This window comes from Drosophila santomea, chromosome 2L (assembly GCF_016746245.2).
Source record: "Drosophila santomea strain STO CAGO 1482 chromosome 2L, Prin_Dsan_1.1, whole genome shotgun sequence".
Classification (NCBI taxonomy): domain Eukaryota; kingdom Metazoa; phylum Arthropoda; class Insecta; order Diptera; family Drosophilidae; genus Drosophila; species Drosophila santomea.
In genome coordinates, this window is record NC_053016.2 from 1,644,150 (window position 1) to 1,669,226 (window position 25,077).

Here is a 25,077-nt window from a genome sequence, read left to right on the forward strand (position 1 = left end):
ATATAAAATATCATACGATATGCGTTGTTTCAAGTATATACATATAGTTAATGGCAGCCAAAGTATATAGTTTGCAGTGCAAATACAAATCAGTTGCGTAAATAATGCGTATCGCTGCGAACTGCCACAAGCAAAAAAACTAGCAGCTTGGGCATTTATAAATTACAGTCGGTCGCCAGCAAAACCAAGAGCATTAGGCATTTTGATTAGCAGCTGCAAAAACTACACAAAAAAAATACATATATATACATACATACATATATGTGTGAGTGAGCAAAAGTCAACGAAAAATGCGTAAACGCACTAAACAAAATCCGACAGCCGACGAAAAAAAACAAAAAAGGCGACTGAAATCCATTCGACGATGCGATATAGCGATGCGTATAGCCCTGAACATAACCTTGAGTTGGGCTGACTTATGTTTGTTGTAGGTGTTGTTTTGTTGTTGCTCTTTTATTTAAAGATTCGTTAATTTCTGTTCATAAGTTTTCTCGTTTTTTTTTTTTTTTGTATTTTTTTTGTCGAGCTTTTTTGTCGAACCAAATGCGTTAGAGCGGCATGGCGAGTGAAAAATGCGTTACGCACATGAGCAACGCACACACACAGCCGTGCACTCGACACTGAGATAGACGCGACTCACACAGATACTCAGCCCCACACACAGATACACTTCGCAGCCGAACAACAGCAGACCCCAAAACCTATGCGTCGATGGAGCTTTGCGTTGCGGCTAGATGAGTAAACCAATGCGCTGCGAAAGTGTTACCTACTATGATCTTACATTAAATATAGATCATTATTTATGTAATAATTATTTGGTTCTATCGGATTAGAAATCTTTGAAAGTCTAGTTCTTCATTTTGTATCTACAAGTAGCCTTTATAGGTATTGAATATCCAATTTTTCATTTAATTTATATATTATCAACATGTTATAAACTTTCTTAACTCCATTAGCTATCCACTTATTTTCCTAAAAATATTTTCTAATATTCATAAAACTTTTTGAGAAGCTCATGTGCGAGGCACCCAAAGCCGAATTTTTCGACTAGAGGCCTATGAGCGATCTACGAAAATGAGGCGCAAAAGCGAAACGCGAATGACGAGGGGGCAGTAGAGAGAAGACTAAAGACAGAAGACAGAAGACAGTAAACAGAAGACTGAAGACTGGGGACAACGAAATCGAAATCTTTTGCCGAGCGCATAAAATTCTGCTTGCGGTTTTTCAGCTGCTCCTCGAGCCCAAAGTCTCTTCCTCTTCCAGCTGTTTGTTCGACCTGAGATTTGGGTTTTAGGCCCCCAAAAGACAAAAAAAAAAACAAAAAAAAAAACCAGAAATACATTTTGCGCTCAAACATTTGTGTTGCCAAGCGTCAGTGAGTTTGCCTATGCGAGAGGGGCCCGAAATCAGTTGGCTTTTTGTGGGCCCAAAAGACTTTATGATTGTTGTATTTTTGGTTAACACAACACGCATTTTGTGCGTAAGGTCGTCGCAGCTTCAGCGCACAATAACCGGTAATTATATAGCAAAATATATATACACACGCACCTAGTCTGCTGCGTATGACTGTGCGCTGCAAACTTTTGGGCCTGAGAAAATCTCAAAAGTCATCAGCACATAAATCTCTCGCCATTTCCGCATTTCAATTGGCCGCCGATTTGCCATCTTAATTTTTGGGCTTATAACAATTGTGCCCGAAGATTTTCGAATTTCCAACGTTCGCAACTTATTCAAGCTGCAAACCAACTCAACGAATGCGCAGCACGCTTCTGTTTCGTTCAACTTGACGAAGCACACTGCACTCTCAGATACTTTTGTTCTCTACTGAATTGTTGGCAAATTTCAAAAAAATTTAAAGAGCTCTACAAATTTATTTGGCTGTTATATTAAAAAACAAACATTGTAACAAAATTGAAACATTGTAAAGCTAAGACTCTTGTGTGTAACTCCTCTTCCCTTCCTTTAAAGTGAATCCCAAAACAAAGTCCTATTTCATTATCCTTATTGATCAACTGACATTTTGTTCTTTTTTGGGGGGATAAGTTACTATTCGATGCCCCCGCTGTTTGTAGTTGTCATTGGCATTATTAAGGCGACAATTTGCGAGGCGATGGACACGAGAATGGGGCCAAGTTGGTCCTGAAAGTACTTAGTGTATTGGCAACCATAACTGCGCCACTCCCCCCAGCCCCCAATTGAAATAAAGACTTTGTATCCCTCTGGTTTATTTTGCCATTGACTTTCGCTTCCTGCCTTTGGCGGTCACTGGGAAATGTGGGCCACATGTTAATGTCTTTGTGCCAGGACTTCTGTGAGGACCCGAGATCCCTGAGAACTGTCAGCTCAACTTTTGCCTTTGACAGCCTTGTTTTATTGCCATTTTATATTTTTGACATTTATTGGCAAGTTGTTTTTTGAAGTGTCCCCTCGCCGAGTGGAAACTTTTAAAAAATATGCCGAGTGGAGAGGTTGGCTCTTCATTTCAGTTGATTGTTTTATTGCGTTCGCCTGGCTGAGGATTTAAGATGTATTTATGAACTTTAATTCTAACAAATATATTCAATAAGGAAAGTGGAGTGTTTCTTTACTATAGAATCCACTTAAAGCAGTGTGACTTTCATTTGCACTCAACTGTATCTCAGCTTTATGGCCCATCTTATTTACCCCCCTTGAGTTCCAGCTGCCCTTTGCTCTACCTCTGAAGAGCAGTTCCTTCGCCTTGCCCCAAAACTAGACTGGTATCTCTATCAGTCGACTGGCATCGAACCCCTCGTTCAGCCCCCCTTCATTTACGAACCCCTTGTGCAGTTGGCCGTGGAGAAGTTCTTGCTTGCGCTACATTTTTTGTTGTTTTGGCCTTTCGCTTATCAATTTAATGGCCAACTGGCGTCAACGGGGCAGGCCCAAAAGCGGGCGGCTGAGAGGAAATCTCCCACAAATGTCACAAACAGAAGTCGAGGGCAATGTCAAAGGACACAGTGCACCACAGACACAGAAATACATATCGAAGTATGTGTGAGTTAACCATTAAACCCCCAAAACCACGGAGCCTGAAACTTGGCAGCGTCGCCAGAATGCAATAACATTGTCTGGGGCCCGGAAAAGTAGGCGAAAAACAAGTCAAAGATTAAAAACAAGCGCATGAAATAGAAAGAAAAAACCCACAGAAATGTATATAAACTACAGAGATGAGATTTGTGCTGTGTTATTTTTATGGGCCGTCAGTAGGCGCCAGGATTCCTGCTTCCTATAGCTTCCTATAGCTTTGTAGGCCTGATAGTTCCTCGGCTCCTCTTGCTGCTCCTTTTACTGGGGCTTTCCCCCCAAAGTCAGCGATTTTCTCCTTCACTTGCACATTTATTCCCTCTGATTGGATTGGTTTCTGCTCGCTTTTCAGCCTGAATTGGATGGCCTGCCACTGGCTTTCCCTTTCAGTGGCTTGTTTTTCACATCATTTGCTTGTTTTCTGTTTGGGAGGCTGCCCATCTTTGGGCTAATTTGAATGAATTCGTTTCCTAGCTGGGACATAAATATCGCATTTTTCATAACTTTACTATTATTATATTTTTGTTCAGCGAGATTTGGTAGGGGAGGTTGGCTGTTATAATCGTTAAATATTCTAGGAAACAGCAAACGAAGGAACCATAAAAGTCTGATGGAAAATAACTATTAATAGGAACCAACATAGCAATTTATATATTTAGAATAACTGAAAACAAAAGTGCTTCTTAAAATCTCTCAAGTTAACTTATAACTTAAAAACTTATTTCAAGTAATTAAAAGCTTTATCTTATCAATAAACCGATCAAAATCTAATTTCGATTGCCTTTTGCGATAACGTGTCACCAAATACTTTTGTTTTTGTCATTGGCACTACTTTTTACCAGCTGGCAATCAGCTAAAATGACCACTATCCCAATGCCACACCTCCTTTGAGCGAAAACGATGAGGCACGACAACAAAAATGAATGTAAATGAAAACGCAATTTTCCTATAAAAACATCCATTGGCGCGGGCCAAACCCCGAAAACGCAGCCAATAATTAAATTATTTAATTCTTGTAATGAATTTTTATTTCACTTGTGCGCATTAACGCAGAAGGAGGCAACAAGAATGGCGAATTATGCCATGCATGTTGCCGTTGCCCCCAAAAGAATTTCCATTAAAATGCAATAAAAACGGAGGGTGGCGTAAACTAACTACATTTGGTGGGGCACATACAAAAAACTGATGTGAAAATAATAAAATTAAAAGGAAATTTTCCGTGGGCTGGCCGGCGTTCCACACGGCGTATGTGTGCCTTGATTTTGAATGCCATTTGGCCATTAACTAATAATGCCAAGAAGTGGAAAGTGGGAGGAGTGGGCGAATGTCCTGCAGCAGCAGGTGACCTGCGTGCTTAGACAAAGAATTATATTACGTATACGCCGCCTTGGTCTCGGTTTTGTTTGGGGTTTTGATTATAGTTTCGTTTCTGTTCCCGTTTTGTGGGCGCAGCCACATATGTGCACGTACTAGGAAAACCTTTTGCTGAATGCTTGATATATGATTTCGTGAATTAAGAGATTTTTTACGCACTACTAGGGTTCAAGTGGGTATATCGACTGCGACACTCACTACGTCAATGCACTACATTCAACTGAGCAAGAAAAATTTATCGCATGTTAGTGTTACTTTGGAAATTTGTCATCAATGATTAAAGCAATGATTTCCTTGAAATTTTGTATTTTAGTAAAATTATATTTTCATTCCAAATGAGTCCAATGTATAAAGCACGTTCCCATAATTATTTTAATGTTTCATTGGAATTTTGTTCTTACGATTACTGATTAATTGTCTTGAAAATTTGAATTAAAGAGCAACTTAAAAACGACGACATACGTTTGCATGCGATTTGTCCCCACTTGTTTGATTTATTATTACAATAGTTTTTACGCAAATTTTCCACATTTCATAAGCCACCTTCCTAGAAATGGAAATTAGTGTAATTATGTTATACTTTCCGCGTCGCGTGAATTAAACCCAAAAAAGTTATGAGTAGCCGATGAAAGCTGGTCAAGGAGTGCAGCTGGCTCACACACCCTTTTTCTTTTTTTTTTTTTGTGCGTGATTTATGGGTTTTCTATGCCTTGCGGCGTTTTTGATTAATTGCCATTTGACCGCAGAAAACAGCGAGCAGTAGTAGCAGTAGTAGTAAAATGCAAAATGGTCAGGCAAAAGGCGAATGTAATTGTGGAACTTGTCTTGTAATCACAACTGAAATTACAAAACTGTAGTCGCAGAACAACTGGCTACATTTCCGGCATTTACAAGGCAGGCGGAATGACCTACCCCATATAACCCAAACCCGAACCCGAATCCAAAAGAGCAGGGAAAACATCGCGAACTGGCACAAAACGATGGCCAACTGGCAGCCGCGGTGGCAACAACAATGGATCATTAATTCAAAGGCTGCCTGGACCAGTTCCAGTTCTTGGGCTCCAAACTTCCAAACTTCCAAGCCTCCAAGCTGCCAAGCTGCCAAACTTACAACAAAGCCAGAGAGCAAAGCGAAAACGCAGAAGCCAGCCACATGGAGATCGCAGCAGGCAGAACGCACAGTCGAGGGTCGAAAAGTAGGGCAGGAAGCGCATAGTTCTACAGGCTATACAAATATAATGTGCAATAATATGTAAGCTGTTGGTCAGAAGTTAGAAGGAGAAAAAAGAGAGATAATGGTCATTTTTGCTGCATAAAAAATATATTAAAAACCATGCAATTTCAAAAAATCATTCTTTAAACATAATAAATAGTTCAAATTTTGTTTAAATTTAAATCTTGAATTCCACATTTGCATCAATATTACAAGATAATTTGCTAGTACATATGATTATGGGCATCACTGTGAGCATGGCCTTTGAGCATAGACCCCCCCCCACCATAAGCACCCCACACACCCGCCACCCCCTGGCCCAAAATTAATGCGCACGCATTCCAAGCCAGTGCTTTGCTGCTGTTGCTATTCTGCTTTGTGCTGCCATTGCTGTTGTTGTTGCTGTTGCTATTGCTGTTGCTATTGCTGTTGCTGTTGCTGTTGCTGTTTTGCTTTGTGCTTTTGTGCTGACATTCGCTGCGATGAGGTAATCGGCAAAGTGCGTGCGTGTGCGTGTGGATGCGGATGCGTGTGCGTGAGTGGGAGCAGGAGAGGGCGAGCGAGTGCGTGGAAAGAGAAAGAGTGCGGCTCTCGTTGCACGCGCCAAAAAACCAACGCACCCTGTCCCGCTCGCTCCCCAGCAGATTATACGGCCCTTTGACATCCCATAAATTTCATGTCCACGCGGCTCGTCGACAAAGATTAACAAAAAAATAGAAGCAACAAAAATAGCAACAAGCAGCTACAACAACAAATTCCAAGATTTTGTTTTTCTACAATGTCGAAAACGTGTTTGTTTTTTTTTCTCATTTTGGGTTCAACACTATTTTTGCATTGCGGGAAATTCGGTTTAAGTTTTGTTTAAGTTTTTTTTAATCTGATAAAGCACATCTAGTTTTGTTTTTGGAGATCGCCCCATTAAATATTCCATTCTTTTTACGGCGATTTATATTAGTTTTCTGTTTGCTCGACTGAAATCTCAATAAAGTATTTGATAAATGATTTTTAAATACAAATGGATGAGGCACTAATTTGTTTAATCGATTAAGTTGTAAATTTCTGCGGATCACGAGATCTAGCCATTTTTATTAGCCATTGACAAGGCTTTAAATATTTATAAGGATTAAAGTGTAATTATAAAATAAAATATTATTGAATTTAAAGTTTTTCAAATTAAATTTGTTAGTCATTTAATAAGATTAAGTTTTCTTTGTATTAGCCAGTGGAGTTCAATTTTGCATATTTTCGCTCTCGATCCATCGCCATTTTTGCGCATCCAATGAGAATCGCTTGTTGTTGCGAAAATGTGCAAAAAGCTCGCTCGCACACTGATACAACGGCGCACCACTACACACGCGCGATCAGCTCGCTACACACAGATGCAATTCCCAAAGAGATAAGTGGGCCAAAAAGAGATAGCGAGTGTGTGCAAAAACTGCAATTTCACCCGTCTCTATAGCCATCTCTTTTCAACCAGTGCAGATCGCTGCGAAAAGAACAACGCAAGTAATTAACTACAAATTGACAGACATATGATAGCAATATAGTTTTTTTTTTTGTTTTTTGCTGCTTACTTGAGGCATGTAATAGACGAAATGATTGATTAACCGGAGGCCAAGGGCTATGGTATCTTAGGGATGCGCAAATACTTATAGATATACGCATGTATCTTGTAGTTCTGCGCTCGCCAAAAGTCATTAATTTGCAATTAGTTCGCAGGCGTAAACTGTGCACGCGTGGGAATCGAAATTGCCTGCGATTTTCCCCAGTCGCGGCGAAACTTTTACTGAATTTTCGGGCGTCTCCACCCCAGAAAGTATGAAAATGAACCAAGAAATTGGTTAATCATATAGTGCGTGAAAAATTAATAACGCAATTTACTCTGTGGGCTGAGTTCCCCTACCCTCAAAGTGGAAGTCACTTAACATTGGCTATTTAAATGGGTGCGCTTTCATACTCATTACTTTGCTTAACTTGTTTGTTGTGATCTTGAAGTAAAGCAACATGAAAATGTATTTATTTATATGTTGGTTCTATGGTTTACAACTCTGGCCAATAGTAAGTAATTATAATAATAAAACTATAATCATCCGAATTTGCGTAGGGGCATGCAAATAATGTGTTTCTCAGCTGAGATTTCCCGCCCCAATTTTAATATTCACGATTGCCTTTTGCCGTATGATGGGCCCCCCAAAAACCCCTCGCCAATATCCTAAGTATCTGACACACAATTGAATTCTTCCGGTTGCTGTTGCAAGCACAAAACTTTACGTCATCCTCCACCACCCCCCTCCCTATCCCCCTCCCCTCCCTGCGAGTCTGAAGACCCGGCAATTTGGCCCAACATTTACAATTCATGCATAATAAACAAATAAAGAAAATGTTGAGAATTGCCTATGAACATTTGTGTGGCTGTGTCTTTGATTCGGAATTTCTGCTTTTCTCGGCTGCTCGCGTTTCGTGCCCATTAAATTGTGCAATTCTTTTTAACTTTTCTTGTGCATAAAATAAATATAAATAAAGGGCCGGGGGGAGGAAGCGAAAAAACAAAAGCAGCCGAAAGGCAAAGTGGAAAACCTTTGACAATTGCGGCTGCCAAGTTGTTATTCGCTTTTCTCCATATTATGCGAATTTTCTTGTTTCGGCCGCTTTGGGTTTTTAGTTAATTTAATTTATGGTTAATTGGGTCGAAGGTCCTTGTTTTCGGCCACATAATGTGATTTTATTATTAAGTGACAAGCCTGAGAGGATTTTCTATCTGCTCTTAGCGGATTTGGGAAAGTGCTTTCTTCAAGGCAGTTCCTTTTTCCATGAAGAGCGTAGTTTTGAGATGTTAGGTTTTATTCATATTCATGTTAGTGGTACATTTTAGGATAATCTCATAGAAGGTCTTCTTTAAGTGTGTTGATTTGCCTGCCAATTGCCATTAACACGTCCAATTGAATAGCTTTTCCCGCTGAAATATGGCTCTTGCATAACTCGCTCAGTGGTTGCACACAGCAGCAGACATCGCCATCGATTGATAGATTGCATTCAGAACGTTTCCCAACCCGCCCAGTGGGAGGCAAGGGCAGCGCGAAGGAAAAACAACAATTACAGCGAAGATCAAAGGGAGAACTTCCATACAAGCAACCTAATCATCATCATCATCATCATCAGCAGCAGCAGCAGCAAGTAAGGCAACTGAGGCAGCGCCATCGTTGCAACATCCAAGCACCAAGGGAATAATCATAAGTCTTGGAATGTTTACAACTGTAAGCATTACTAAAGTTTTAAAGTAGAGTTGGGATATTAGAAATTCTTTTGATTAAGCTGTTGTCATCTATATAGATCGCATCTTGTTATTACATAACCACTGTGCCTGGGTTCTGATTGGCATGTGCCACCACTCGAAAAACTCACCTCTGCACCACCCTGCAGCACATTCCCCTACCCCGCCCCTCTCCCCTCACAATCGCGTCGCATTGTCTGGGTTCTTTTGGTTTGGATTTGGTTTGGATTTGGATTTGGTTCGGCATTTCGGTAGTCAGATAGTTTGGTAGTTGGGTAGTTTGGCACTGCTGATGATGTGTATCTGTATCTGAACGGGCGACGTATCTGCTCATCTAGTTGGAGTGCGCGTGCTTTGTTGCTGCAGCGACAACATGCGTGAGTGACCCAGTTTCCCTCGACGCTCATCATTAAATTACATTACCCCGGCCTTTTTTTTTTTTTTGGGATCCATCCACCCGCTGTTTGCTCTAATTCACATAGCCCTGCGTTTCATTCAGCGAATTTCGAACATATTGGGTGTTCTCTGTGCGGCAATTCCAATGCTTGGAATGTTGTATTAATGGGCTCAGTTTTGTATTACATTCTGCAGTGTGCAATAGTTATTCCTCTCAATTTGATTTCATATTTACGTTCTTAGAGATTCTTTACTTCTTAAATTCAAGGTAGTAAGGGTGCTATAATGTTTCCATATGCAAATAATCCTTGTCAACCCACTCAAGTTCATTCACCCAAGTCATAATAATCGATTCACGGGTCGCCGAAGGTAAACAAATGAGTTTTCCAACGGAGTGGGGTTATAAGGAATGAAGCCTTTACATTTTGGCTGGGAGTTGAAGGTGAAATAGCAATCAATGTCGTCGCCCTAGAACTTTTCCCCGATATCCATTTCCTCCAGCCCGATTTCCCTCTTTTTTTACTACTTCGTTCGCGTCGATTGCGGGTAATAGAGCATTCAACTTGGTCCCAAAATCAGGACGAAAGCAACAGGAGTTTCCCTGCGCAAAGTCGAGCGCAAAAATTATTACATTAGCCGGGGCTTTTCCTTTTCACCGTGGTCGTCTCCTGTGAGGTAGTAAAAATTATGTGTAAAATGTCCTTGAAACCCTTTTTTATCTTTTGTTGTCTGTCTTCCTTTTCGCCGTATTGTTTGCTTTCCCTCGCTCATTTTCCTCACATTGCCTCACTTTTGAATGAATAAGCGGATTCAATAAGAGGCAGCTTAAATACGCAATAATTTTCGGGACTGCGTCGCAGTTTTAAATTTATTTGGAAAAACTTTAAAGGGAGTGGAAACTGGAAGTTCGTAATTTGTGCTCTTTTCATAAGAATAATATTCCCCTACATCTCGGGTTTCCCTATAAACTAAGCATTCTAAGAAAATATCAAAAACCATTGCAGTCGACAAAAGTTGATAAGTTTTAGCTGAAATATGACCAACAAACTTATACTCATATGCACATATTCAAATACATACGCATGTATGTTCACACACACATGCGAATTAAAAGTGCTGGGAATGCTACAAAAACAAATGATATCATCTTATCTGAAAACGCAACAAAAGTGATACGAAAAAAGCGGGGGGGGTGGAGATTTAAGGGGTGGTGGGTGTAATAGGGTGGGGTTTCCAAGTGGGTGGGATGTGTGTTGTTTGACAGTCATTACAAACACAAATGTCAAGCATAGCATTTATTATGGCTGCAATTCTAAGAAAAGCCAAGTGGATTCGATTTGAAATAGCACATTTTTCGATAGAAATTTACGATCAAATTTGAAACCCGAAAGTACAGATATTTGGCTGATTCTATAAACTAAATATTCTGCAGGAAGGCTTTGCCTTTCCGCTTCTTGCAACCACTAACCATAACCCCAAAATGTAATATCTTCTGCACGGGCATAAAAATGCAGTATACACACATAAAACTGTGTTTTTTTTGGCGGCTCCAAAGCAAAAGCGAAAAGCACAAACAAGCAAACATATTTATGTACAAAATACACAAGCAAACAAACAAATATAGCCGTGCAAGTGTACATAAATACATACAGGCGAATGTAATTGCCAAATAGTGTACATAGGCGAGCCTACGCACTCACGCACACAACAAGCGGGGGAGAGAGAGAGATGGAGAGAGCGAGCGAGAGAGTGAGAAGGCGAAAAAGCAGCAAAAGCAGCGCAGCAGCAGCAGCAAAAGCAAAAGCAACTTTGCAGCGACGTCAGTTTGAGTACATAACAAATAAATGCTAAAATTTCACGAAATACCAAAAAACGCACACCCAAAAATGCGCGCACACCAATGCAAACACCCACACAACCACACGCACGCGCCCCACACAAGCACACACACACACACACACATTGAGTGTATGTGTGTGTGTATACAAGGCATACAAACGCAAGCTGCAGAAGTGCGTTCGAAAACAGAATTTTGGGGCTGTGGTCGCAGGCCCAAAAAGTGGAGCATATAACGCACAGCCACCCACTTATTCCACTCCCCCTCCACAACCCCCCTCGAAATGCACAGAAAACAAAGCCAGCCTAATATCAATCAAAATAATCACATGTTTTATGCCACTTCAATGAGATGAACTTTTTTATAAGTTTAAATTTCTTTATGCAAATGAATCATAATGCAGATAAACTCGTTTATTCGTCATTTTTAACTGTGTTTTCACTATTATTTTGTTTCAGTGCGCTGAACAAAAGTTGTGTAGCTAAGCAAAAAGTGACGAAGAGCAGTGGAAGACATAGGCCCAAAAAGTGCGTGCAGTACTGCAAAAGCAAAAGGAGAGCCAACAAAGAGAAGCCCAGGGGTGGATTTAGGGGGTGGGGTGGGTTCAATTTGCGCCCCAACGTAATAATGCACTGAATTCTTCGCTTTGGAAAGGGTATTGGTCTAGTCATGTTTTAAAAAAGTAAATAAAAAAGAACTGAATCTATATTAAACAATTGTAGCAAGAGTTTTGCGTTTTTACCGCTACCGCCTAAAATAACTTCAAAGTTGGCTTTAGAATAATTAGGCCTGCTTCTTTAGAAAAATCCAAAATAAGTAACAGTGCACTTTTATTATGTTCCCTTTCCGAAACAATTCGGGTTCGCAATTTATTTAATGAACGCTTGCGGCTTAAATCCGCTCTGCAATCAATTTCTTTATTAATTGCCCTGCAATCGGAATTCCGTCATATACTGCGTCATATACCAAAATGCCAAAAATACACACACACACACACGCAAGCACACATAGGCGCGTGCATGCACATAGGCGTTGCAATGGTGTGCGCGAGCTTTTTGCCTCCACGTGTTTCTTGAATTGCGTAAATTTTTCGGTTTCCCTCGCCGCGCCCCGCCCCTTGACGACCCACAAGCTTTCATTGTCATTGTGTGTGCATAAAATGGCAGCAGAGAGAGAGAGAAAGAGAAAACATGCGCAAAATAAGCTTTGCGCGCTCTCTCTGTCTCTCTCTTTTGCTCACTGCAAAACGAATGCGCATTGTTATTGTTTTTGGCAGTGCTGCACTGGAAAAAAGCATTGAATCTAAGTTAAATTTATTTGTTGTTTATTTTTTGGATTTTGTGATTGTCGTTGCTCTTGAGAGTACTTTGTTTTGCAGGCAGTTGCTAATCAACTTTTAATGAATCGAATATAAAGGAATAGTTTGCTTGGACTTATTCAACTCTTTTTTTTACTAAAATTAAGTGGTTATTGTTTGATTGCTCAGGAATCTGATATTTTCGATGGGAAGTGCACTCAGAAAAGGGATACTGACACTTGTGGGAATAGGGGAAGTTTTTTGGGTGGAAAAATGCAAGGCATTTTGAGGGTTTTTGTTACAATTTTGATGATTTGATCGGAAAGTTCTCAAGGGATATGCAAATTAAGCGAGAACTTTGCTGAGTAGTTAGGGAATTATTGTTCTTCATCTCGAAAATCAAAGAACAATTGTAAGAATTTTCCAAAGAAATGTAATTGGCTTACATATACCACTTCATTCAACATTTTTTCAGCCTTTACTATTGTTTTTCACAATTTTAAAGAAATGTAACGCGTTCTCTTGCATTTAAAGCTGTGCAATTAACATTTTTCCCATCAACTGGGTGCTTGTGCCGATCTTAAAGTGGTTATCCATTGTAAATCGCCTCTTGCGAACCCTATTCCTATTGCATCTAGTATTCGGAGACCACCTGGATGGATCCCCCGCTGTTCGAATAGGTTAAGACCAAGTTAAGGTTTGCTTTTGCTATTTCTGGACGAGATTTCCCTAAACATTTTCCACTTGAGCGGAGCTCCTCTAAATTACCTCATGTCCTTTGCCTTATGCAATTGCGCCTGCAAAAGAGAGAGTGAAAGAGAGAGAGTGAGAAACTCACCCTCAGATTATGAGGATATATGTAATTTTTATCCTGCGGCGGCAGTGCATACACACAGAAAAAGGGGACATGCAGAGCGCGGTTGCAATGCGCTTTATTTCCACACGTCTGAGTAAATTGTGCTCTAAAAATCGTAAAAAATATATGTAAACTATTTTCGTACAATATCCTGTTATCCTTTTTAAAAAATCCTTATTGGACATGTCCAATCTGACAATTGCAAGTTGCTCGCCTGCATTCCAATTGGATTAAAAGCTCGCTCTCCCTCTCTCTCTCTCTCTCTCCCGCACACACCACTGCACAACTTTGCATTTGCAATGGCAGAGCAAAAACAAAAGCACACACGCACGCACACAAAAAGCATGAGAGAAAATCATTCCGAATTCGAACTCGAAGTCCGAATTCACATGCGCCGACTGCGACTGCGACTTCGTTCGCCGCCTGTTCGAATCGAAATCGAATAGGCAGTCAAAAAGAAACTGCCGTGTTGAACGGACGTGTTGAAGTGTCGCTAGGTTTCGGTGGTGCAGCAGCGTTTGTGCATTCGCATTCGCAGTCGCAAATTCGCATCGCCTCGTCGCTTGTGCAGCAGGATTTCAACTGCAGGCAATTCAAATTTTACACGTAAATTCAGAGACGAGGAAGCACGGAATCGAAACCGCTTGGAAAACAGTTATTCTCTACATTTTTCGAACTAAAAGAACTGCAGCGGATGAAGTGCAAAAAGCGGAAAGTGCTAAAAGTTTGCGGCATTGAACACTTTTAATTATTATTTACGTTTTGTTTGTGTTTCGTCGAGCAAAACCAATGCACAAACTAACTGTCCAGTGTGCATGTGTGGGTCAAGAGTGCGTGTGTGCGTCGTGAGTGTTGCAAAACGGCTGTTCGTCCAGTGATTCAAAGGTAATTTTGAGTGAAAACCGATCGCATTGAAGTGCAAGTATATTTCAAAACTCTAATAAAGTGACATAAAGCAAAATATAACTTATACCCTTGCAATTGTGCGTGTGTACTTGGTTTTCCCGCACACACAAAATTCTGGGGTGTGTGTGTGTGTGTGTTTGCAACTCGAATTTCAAACGGTACAAAGCGCAGCATAAAAAGAAGCGAAACGCAAAAGCAAACTGAGAAAAAGTGAAGCAAAGACTTTTATGCATAACCAAAACGTCTGCATTTTTAATCAAGCAACAACAATAGAAAAATAAGCAAAGGCAATAGCAACTACAACAACAACGGCGAGGAGAACATGGAACAATAAACAACCCTCCCCGTTTTCCGCCTCCCCCTGCAAATAAACAAGGCGCAATCCCAGTGAACTGAACCCCTTTTTTGCACTGTGTGCTTGGAGTGCCAGTGTATGTGTCTGTATGTGTGTGTGTGTACGAAAGAGCAATTAAGGGAGAATAGAGGAAAGTGCAAGAAGTGCAAGGATCAAGGAAAAATGCAATTAATCTCCAGGACACTTGTTCCAAAAGCGAAAGAAAAACGTATATTAACGGTGAACAAGTGTTGAACAGATAAAAAAAAATGCCCTAAAAAGTGTGAAAACTGCTTAAAAAGATTTTTGAAATAAAATGCATAAATATGACAATTCACTGCTCGAGTAAACGCACATGTCCCCTTACCCAAAATGTCAAAATCCCAACGGCTTATAAAGTGTTTTTTTAAGTAGAATAAAAGACATTTGCCAGAAGCAAAGTGGGAATTATGGTCCCGAAATGGGAATTCTGCGATAATAAAATCATTAATCCAATTCCACTTACAAGAGCTCGGGCTGATAAGAAACCAGAAATTCTGGGGACAAATGAAATCAAACTTATTCGGGAGAGCTGTGACCACATACGTATTTACAAATAATATAAAATTGAAAAATGTCACTCTATATCCCTGAATAAGATTTATTTACAACCAGCCCAATTCCACTTACATTTTTTAATAACCATTTTCCAACCGCTTTTATATTTGCAGCCAAATGTCACTGTGAAAATGTCTCAACGAGCAAATTTTAGGAACGTCAAGAAAAACATTCAACGATCACAAAACCGGCGAATGCTGCAAAATGCGAATCAAGAACATTTAACCATCTAAATAAATGAATTCAATTTAATTGAAACAAATTTCGCGGAAATGCAACAAATCAACTTAAAAATGAACTGAACAACATAAACATTTCGAAAAACAACGCAAAATTCTAAAATTGGCAACATAAGTTTTGGTCTTGAATTAAACGCAACAAAAATATAAATCAACAAAAAACGATTTTTGGCAACAAAACAGCATAATAACATACACAAATTGTAATTATCTCAAAACGTCCACACGTGAAAATGTTTTGCAACTAAGATGAAAATCTAATAAAATCAATGTAAATTTTTAAAACAAAAGGAAAACTAAAACCGTCAGTAAAAACCAGCCCAAAATCAGTTGAAAAGCCGAGGGAAATCTTTTTAGAACAAACGCAGAAAACCGCAAAAATTTAAGCCACCAAATTGGTAAACTCTTCAAAATTATTGGTTCGGACATACGCAATACTAAACACAGCAACACAACAACAGCAACAACAACAGCAGCCATAGCAACTACTACAGTGATCACTACAGTAAAAGCAACCGCAACAGAAGCAGCAGCATAAAACGTGTGTGTTAGTTTGCATAAAAATTTCGTTTCGATAAAAGCAAAGCAAAATCAATTAAAAAAGTAAATCAAGAATAAATTAAAAATTACCAATCGTAATACATGTATTTATAAAATATATATACCTATACATATATCTATGCTTACAAATTATATCGAAGAATATTTGGTAAACAATTTTTGATAAAAACAACTCGAGTATATATCCTAACTAATTAGCAACCAAACTGCACAAACAAAAAGAACTAGAACATTTGGCATAAGTGTAAAAGTGAAGTGAGATAAACTAAAACAAAAAAAAACTTATAAATTCAAAATTACCACTTGTGAAAAGATTTTACAACTGAGGATTCTGGATTTGGATTAATGCGTAAATTTGCAATTGAATATTAAGGTAAGTTTAAATGTTATACCTATGCAAAATGCTAAACTTGTCATTTTTTCACACATCTCTCCGTATTTCTTAATGGCTCTCAAAGTTTCCCCACGCACGAAAAAGTGCGTAAAATAAAAAATGTCTTTTTAGAAAGTGTCCACAAACATTTGCAAACAATTACCGCTCGAAAAAAAATTAAAAAAGCAAGCTCCGCCTCTAATTACAATTATAATTTATGCAAAAAGTAAGGAAAACATTTTTTGGTCAAGAGAAAAATTGTCTACGCACTTTGCGTATGATTTATGACACTCAAAACTTGGCGTTGCATATTAATACAGTGAAAAAAAGCAAAAGTTGCTTGCCTGACACTTTTACATGTGTATCTACACACAAACACACATATACAAACGCACGCACGAAAAGGGGTGTAGATACTTTTTGGGGTTGTGCATAAATTAAAAATATATTACTTCTGCTTCTTGCCGCTGCACAACAAAAAAATGCGTCGCAGTTGACACGCAATATTTCCCGACTGCGCTGCCGGCGCCGCTGCCACTTTGACCTACTTAGCAAACGCAGCGTGTTCCAAATTTTGTGCGTTGTGTACTTCTTTGTACCGCTCTCGCTCCCTCTCGCTCGCACGCGTTGCGTTGGGGTTGGTCTGGCATTGCGTGCTCTTCAAATTGTAGTTTTTGTTTCAGTTTTTGTGCCGTTGCTGTTGCTGCTGTTGTTGTTGTTGTTGTGTGGGGTCTTCCGCATTTAATTAAATGCACACAGTTTTTTTCTCTTCAAGCTTTTACACCTAAAACAATTTTAACAAACATTTAAATACAAAACAGATCCTATAACCTCACCTAACTGTTCTAAATTATTTTAAAAAAATACCTAAAAAAAAGTAAATAAAGAAACAATCGTTAAAATACAAAATATACACAAGATACATTTTAAAGCCTGAAGATACAAAATATCTACAAGATACATTTCAAAACTTGAAGATAATGTAAAAGTCTATACGTAACCATTAAAAATATTACAAAATGCTAAAATAATAATATTTATTGAGTAATTAAATCATACTCTTTGATAAAAGGCGCATTATTGTTTTCAGTGCAGCGCGTTCACTGGCGCTTTCGTCTTAGTTTTCGTCTGCTGCATTTTCCCCTGTCGGAAGTGCGCTCTTTCCCATTTTCCTCGCCTTCTCACGTGCATTTGCACAATCGTTAGGTTTTTTTCTAAGAATAACTTGCCTTTGGAGCAGACTGCGCGGCTCTCCCTCTTCTTCTTCTTGTCTTAGCCATGTTGTAACCGACGCAATGCAACCGACTTTGTTGTTCCCCTTTTTTTATTTGCCCTTGTTGTCGGCACTTGCGCAAAGTGCCTATGATATGCTCCGAGCCCCCCTCATTCCCCCTCCTCCACCACAAAGGCGAACGCATTTCGGTTCTTCTAACAAAATGTTTCAATTTTATGACTTGCCACTGCAGTTGCCTGAATTTTAATGCGACTGATTACCAAGAAGGCGAAAACGAGCAACAGCGTTGCAAGCATGTCAGTTTTCCCGATTGTTAATACAGTGGTTATAGCCCAGAATTTTGAAAAGCCGAAAAGACGGTCAATTAAGAGGCCTAAAATGCATTTGTGATTGTTCACAGTAGCTCAAATGCAAGTTAAAGCATACCATTATTTATAGAAAACTCATATTGACAGCAGCTTAAGAGAAATACGATCTTATATTGTACCAGGCAGTAGTCGAAAACCTATGATACTCTTACATATGATTGTTACTCACATATTGCCAGTTGTTGGACGGAGATTATTTTATGATTTTATAAACCATTATGACCAGACACGTACTTCTCATTCAAGGGCTGCTGAAGAAGTTGGCTTGGAAAATTAGAAAAAATTCAACTTACACGAGACTTGACCATAAAAATTCATATGTATGAATTAATCGCTTTTATGATCCCATATAAGGCTTATCAAAAAAAAGAGTGAGTAGTTTTTCGGGCCTGCAAAATTTGGCTGAATGTAGGGCTAAAAACAAAACGGGCGATGGGGCAAGGGGGCGTGGGGGCCGGAAACCTGCCAGTGTCAATCGAAGTGACATTTTTCCCTTCTGCGTTTCCACGCCACTTAAATGTTGACTATTCATGGAGAAAAAAGTTAAGAGAGAGAGAGAGAGAAAGAGAGAGAGAGTAACATAGGCCTATATGAAGTTTTTGGGAAGTACAGCAGAGGCAATTTTGTTATACTTTTTTTATTTAAATATTGTAAATTTTGGGGCGATAATTTACATTTACTTACATTTATTTATGGATAGATAAATATCATTAGAAACATTTAAAATATTACATCTATTGGACACACCTGTGTGACCGCTGCTGTATGTGCAATGTTTACTAGGGTTTGGCAAAGTCAATTCGTGTTTTTTCCACAGTTTTTCGCTAGTTTTTGGGTTTTTTTCTGGCCAATCCCCAGCTGCTGCTAATTGCCAGTTGCCTTTTGCTCCACTTCGCCACACGCAATAAAAAACGAAACTTTTGCATGCAAGCGACGACGTCTGTGTGTGGGTGTTATCTTCATATGTGTGTGTGTGCGTGCGTGTCTGTGTGAAAGTATGGCCGCCAAAATAGTTTGCACAAATAGAAAACGCATTTCTATCCGCTTCTCCCTCGCACTCTCAACCCCTCCCTTTTGCGCCTTTTTGGGCTTTGCTTTATCTGCAGTGCACAGTTGGAATGTCTAAAGTTTCATGGCCTTTTTTTTCAGTGCTTGTGTGGAAGTCGTAAATATGAATGTATATATTTTACATGGATGTCAAAAACAGCCTGTTTTATAGTTTTTGCCAATTTTAAAAAAATAATATTCAACATTCCTACAACCTCTTTATTGGAATTGTATAAAAATTTTGCTCTTCTAACAAACATTTTTTTATAAAAAACTCACCGTAAAAATTAAGTAGAATTGCAGGCAGACAAAAATGTCGATTTAGAGGCTATTACATCATAACCCAGAACCAAATGCTGATAATTCCCAAAACGCGCACAAAAAGCGATCACACACGCACACAACCACACACACACAGCGAAACTTGCAGAAGGGCGCAACAAATAAATAAAAAGCAACAAAACATAGACAAAATTGTAAAAAAGCACTGGCAAATGGAAGTCTGTGCTATGTACATACATACATACATACAAGCAATGAAGAAATGAATACATAGGCCTACATACATATGTACACACACTTGTCGTTTCCCCTTCCGTCTCGCTAGCCCCATGTTACCCGTCTCTGTTGCTCTTTCGGCGAACGCAGCGCAAAAAAAATTCACAAGTCGCATCCAAAAAAAAAAAAAATAATAAAAAAACTAAAATACGGCGTGGCCTACAATTTAATTGGCTCAAAGTGCGTAAGGGGCAGCCTGCACAGCAACAAAAATAAAACTACGAACAAAAAAAAACGAAATAAACCAGCAGCAGCGATAGAAAAAACCTTGAGCTGGCACAGCATAATTAAAAATGTGCGTATACGCACACCGCGAAAGGCCCAAAAACACCCATACATGCATACATGCATACTTTTGCAGTGCGTAGAGCTTTCCTGCCTCACAACGAATGACATTCACGCGCAATAAATATCAGACTCTAGTAGCCCAGCAGCGAACCGAAAAAAACTCATAAAATCAAGAAAGCTTCACTGCAAATCCAACAACAAAACGAGGAAGTCTAAAAATGGTCTAGGCTAACAGCAACAAAAACATGCGATTTGTAGGCCTAGGCCAATGCAGTGAGAGCGAGGGAGATGGGCATAGTTTGGGAGCTTTTCGCACGCACTCTATGAGCTTTTGTAGGCGCCACGCACATGGAGGGCAGAGCTTTTCATTGCGATGATCAGTTCAAGATACAGATAGATTGGGGATCAAGGCAATGAATTCCTGGAAAAAAACCTATTTCAATTAAAGCATCTAATGATCACATTTTCATCGATTTCGATCGCTTTTGGATCCTACAAATCTATTGTACAACGAACTTACATTCAATGAAGTAATATTTACATTTAATCACCAACTTCCCATATAGATTTTTGATTCATTTAAACTTAAACACTTCCTCCTCCACTCCAAACCGAAGTTGATCTTGCCACCAAGCTGCAGTGAAATGCAACAGTGACACACTTTGCATCTCTTTCCAACGCTCTTCGTATCCAATATCCAAATGAACGGAACAAAAATGATTATTTAATTGGAGAACCGTTGGTCCCCCAATTTCCTTTTAATAACAGCTAATTATGTCAAGTATTATACACGCAAACACTCCGAAGAAACACTCAAAGACACATGCAACCGCACATAATTCCCTCATAATTGCCGCAATCTGGAAAATCTGTAACTTCTTTGCCACACGAGACGCTTGTTTGTTGTTAAACTTGACATTTTTTCCCCACAAGGGACATTGGTTTTGATGCGTTTCCACCTTCGATGCTTCCACTTCCTCCTCGCGCCGGATTTTCCCTCATCTTTCCGTCTCCCTTTCTCCAAAGCATCTTGAAGAGTGCACTCGGCGGTGGAAAAAAGCGAGAAGTGGAACAAAAAGCACAAAAGAACATGGTTAAGGAAATTAAAAAGCATAAAAACAACAACAGCGCCAGCTTCCGTTAAAACAAAGCGAACTCAAGTGGAAGACGGAACAAAGAAGGCGAAAAAAGGGTTAGCGAAGAGGAAGAATGAGAGAGAGAGAAGAGGGACAGAGAGCACATATGCAGCATTTACCGTTAGAGCCCTTCGAGGGCGTTCTTTCTTCCTCCCCATTCTTGTGGTTAACTCTTTTTTTACGTGTTTTTTTTTTCGTGCTTCCTTCTTTGTTGCCTCTTTTGCTTTTTCTGGTTCGTTTGATATGCAGAACTTTGGATGGTCTTGATGATGCACTTGGCTCCATGGGAAAATAATCCACGATGGGGCAGGCAATTCGCCGTCAAGTGGCTAATTTCGAACAGGTTGCAATGCGTCGATATTGATAAATGGATCAATTAAAATATATTAAATATAAAGCAAAAGTTGAAATGGATTAAAACCCTTTATCCAATATCACATATCTTGAAAACAACAAACCAACAGAACTGATGTTAGACTCTATGTTCCCATGGGAAACTGGGGATGCAACATTGCAACCGCTTGCTCGCTCTATAAAGTGCAGTCAAGCAGGAATTCCACCCCGGAAAAGCAGACTTGCGTATTTAGGACTATGACATTGTCTTCGTTGGCATACGCTTCGTTGAATCATCATATATGATGTACTATGTGGTGCAAGTCACACTTTTGGGATTTGTGTGGGGTTCCCCCGAACTCGAATCCGAATCTCCTCCAACATTGTAACAATGCACTTGCGCAAGTCTTGCACTTGCCCATCCGCTGATGATGATGTTGTATGCCAAGCTTAATTTATGGATTTTCTCAGACTTTTTGGGGGCTCTTTTCATGCGGCGTTATGCGTGGGTGATTCTGGTTCCCTCGCCTCTTGTGCAAGGTGTTTCATTTGCGTTGCGATGACCGCTGATAAGACACATTTAAGGCCGACCGCCTGCAGCGTGGAGTCTCATTTTCTTTGGGTTTTTGGGTTTTTCTTTGCTAAGTCTAATTAAAATGCAGCAACTCGAGTGCAACAGTTTTATGGACGTGATTTACACAGGAACAAGCCACGAAAAAGAGTACTCTTTTTTTTTTTCATCGTTTTTGTGAGCCGTAAAGAAGGGGGCGCAACCATGAAATTGAATTGCTACTTTGAAGTGCACTCGATGTCAGTGGATGGGCCCAAAAGGGTTAACTGCACACATGGCTGCACGGCTGATAGACAGCCCCAAAAAAAAGGTAGTTAAAGAAGGGGGGAAGGGGGTGGGGTTTAGGGTCGAGGTGTTGGAGCCATCACAACCGACGGGCCACCTAGTTACCCACACTAATTAAGGCGAAATGCAGCCAGGGCAACGTCACATGTGGTGGTTTCCCCCCCTCTTCATTATTTTCTTTATAGCCTTTTTCCACTGGCTGGATAGACCGGGTTCATTAGAAGTGTATGTGGAAAAAGCAGTTGCTATGGGCGCTCTTAGTTGCATTGCACTCTTTTGATTGGCAGAAGAAAATACAAGGCGACTTATCTTAAATTTATATACAAGGTAAAACTACCATAGATTAAATTGAAATCAGTTTTGAGCGTACAAGATTACCTATAAATTCCTAATAAAATATCTTCATTGCATTTTGTCAAATTTTTGCCTAATTAATGCGTACTTTAATCAAATGTTTTCTCTATTTTTTCAGGTAAGCACACTGATGTCTTTGTTTGAACTAATTAGGCCGTTGTGTATAGCGTAAGTTAAGTTGCTCCCACGAAGTAATTGCATAAAAAATGCCTCATTTCCATGGCTCACTTATTTTTTCTGTCGCATTTGTTTTGCATTTAAGTCCAGCACCCCTTGAGGAATTTTCCATTTGCCGGGGTTTTCCTTTCAGCCACCACACCGCCCCTTTCTCCGGGATTCCTGACCATAAATTTTGCAATTAACGACAAATGTCACTTTGTCTGGCCGTTGGCGACGTAGTCGACGACATCCGAGCGTTGCAACCATTTGCAGAAAGGGCATACCAGCTCTTTTTCTCCCTTAATTTTTTTTTTTATATTTTTTGTATTTTTTGTGTTGTATTATTTCTGGGTGGCCAGAAAGGAGGAGCTCAACTGGTCGAATGCTTTTAGCCCGGACCAACGGAGCATGGCGGGCCCACCATCCTTGCAGCACCACCCACTTACGGTCTGCTCGTCCTGCAATTGCATTAAAAAGCATAAATTTACTTTAGCCCAGGCTCTGGGAACGTTATAAAATCCATTTATGCACTTCACTTGCTCTCTTTTTTTTTTTTTTGCCCACTGCTAGCCAGCCAGCCCACTGGGTGGTGGCAGGAGGCACTCCCACTTTTTGGGTGGTGGTTGCATGCTGGTCAGACTTCGGGTAGCAAGGACCCAGAGTCCTAGCGGCCAGGACCTCTGCAATCTACAATAATTTCTGATTTCTTTTTTGCGCCTTTCCCATTTTATATATTTTTGCTGCCAATTTCTGCAGTCCACGCTAGCGTAAAAGCGAAAGAGAAGGCACTGCACTATACTACACATAAAGTGGGTGGCAAAGCTATGCAATTTTTACAAAAATTCCTAACCAAACTCCTAGCCAAACCCACGCTTTTCCTTTTGTTTTCTGCCGTGGCCGTGGCGATGATGAAGTTTCATTTAGACACGACCCTAGTCCGAGCCTCCGTTTGTTGGGGTTTTCCATTTTATCCTTTTTGCACCACCCGCATGGCACCCTTTGCACCACTGCAGCCACTCGGAACCACCCACTCCACTTTTTGGGGTCGGAAAACTGGCGGTGCATGTGCGGAGCAGTTGGCCGAGGAAAACTTTTGCAAATTGTTTATGGAGAATGTTTTCAATGCTGGTTTCTGCTGAGAATTCACGTTGCATTCCTCTAGGCTAAATTTGAAAATGCTATAGTCTTGATTTATGTACTGCATTATAGTTAAAAAATCTAACGAAATATAGGTGTGCTTTTTATACATGTTAACAGGCTGTTTTCCTTTAGTTTTTCAATCACTGCCTGGGATTTCCACATCCAAATGCTTTTCATTTGCAATCTGCAGTTGTGTGTTTGGTTTTTTTTTTTTAGTTTCCATTTTGTTTTAACTGTTTCTATGGACATTGGCCATTCATTAATCTGGCTGTTGCGACCTTTCTCTGTGTGAGTTTATCTCCTGGGTCCATCTCACTATATATTCCACCTCTGCCTATGCACACTTTTTGCCCATTTCCGTTTGCTCCGTCGCTCCTGCTCTAATGTAATTTCGATTTTTCAACGCTTTTCCAACCCACTGTGTGTGTGTGTTGGCTCAAAACTTCATTTCCTCTGGCTTTTGGGGCGTGGCGGAGAATACTGCAGTTCCACGCCCCTTTTCCTCTTTCCCCTTTTCCCATGCCTCGTGAGATAAACAATCAGCAAACTGCAGCAGTAGCATAAAATAATAAAAGGAGCAAGACTTAATTTCCATTTTTTTCTGTTGTACTCGTATTTCTCCTTTGAATGTTTTTGTTTGCCGATTTTCTCAGTTTACATGTGTTTGCGTGTGTGTGTAAAGGATGTTTTTGCTTGTGTCTGTTTGTTTGCATGCGCTTTTCTGCCGAATTTTCGGCAATATTCCATTAATACTTTTCGGACCACCGTTGGGGAAAATGCGGGGGGAGGGGAGGGGGGAGGGCACTTTGTTTGCTTTGCCAGTTGCGCCAAAGTTTTGTTGATAAATAAAATTTTTAGCGATAAATTTGCAGTATGCAGAAATCAATTTTTACCCTTTTGTGTTTGCACTGCTGCATAAATAAATCATCAATGCAATGGGGGAATTGCGAGTTTTGCCTTTCGGGGATTAAATTGCAGTTGGCTGTGTCCACAAAAAAAGTGCCGTCAAGCGTGAATGAAAATCTAAATGGAAAATCCACATGTCAGTCTGTATTTTTATACCCGTTACTCGTAGAGTAAAAGGGTATACTAGATTCGTTGAAAAGTATGTAACAGGCAGAAGGAAGCGTTTCCGACCATATAAAGTATATATATTCTTGATCAGGATCAATAGCCGAGTCGATTTGGCCATGTCCGTCTGTCCGTCCGTCTGTCCGTCTGTCCGTCTGTCCGTCCGTCTGTCCGTCTGTCTGTCCGTATGAACGTCGAGATCTCAGGAACTACAAAAGCTAGAAAGTTGAGATT

The 25,077-nt window shown here is 40.0% G+C and overlaps 1 protein-coding gene across 1 annotated transcript in view; it reads left to right on the top strand.

Moving 5' to 3' along the window:
- The window catches only part of LOC120454328 (leucine-rich repeat-containing protein 4B), a 97,210-nt gene extending 81,249 nt beyond the window's left edge, over positions 1–15,961 (top strand). The window contains exon 8 of the mRNA XM_039639570.2: positions 15,240–15,961. Coding sequence (XP_039495504.1) covers positions 15,240–15,255 — 16 coding nt within the window. The 3' untranslated portion in view covers positions 15,256–15,961. The remainder of the gene's footprint in view (positions 1–15,239) is intronic.
- The last annotated feature ends 9,116 nt before the right edge of the window (positions 15,962–25,077 follow it).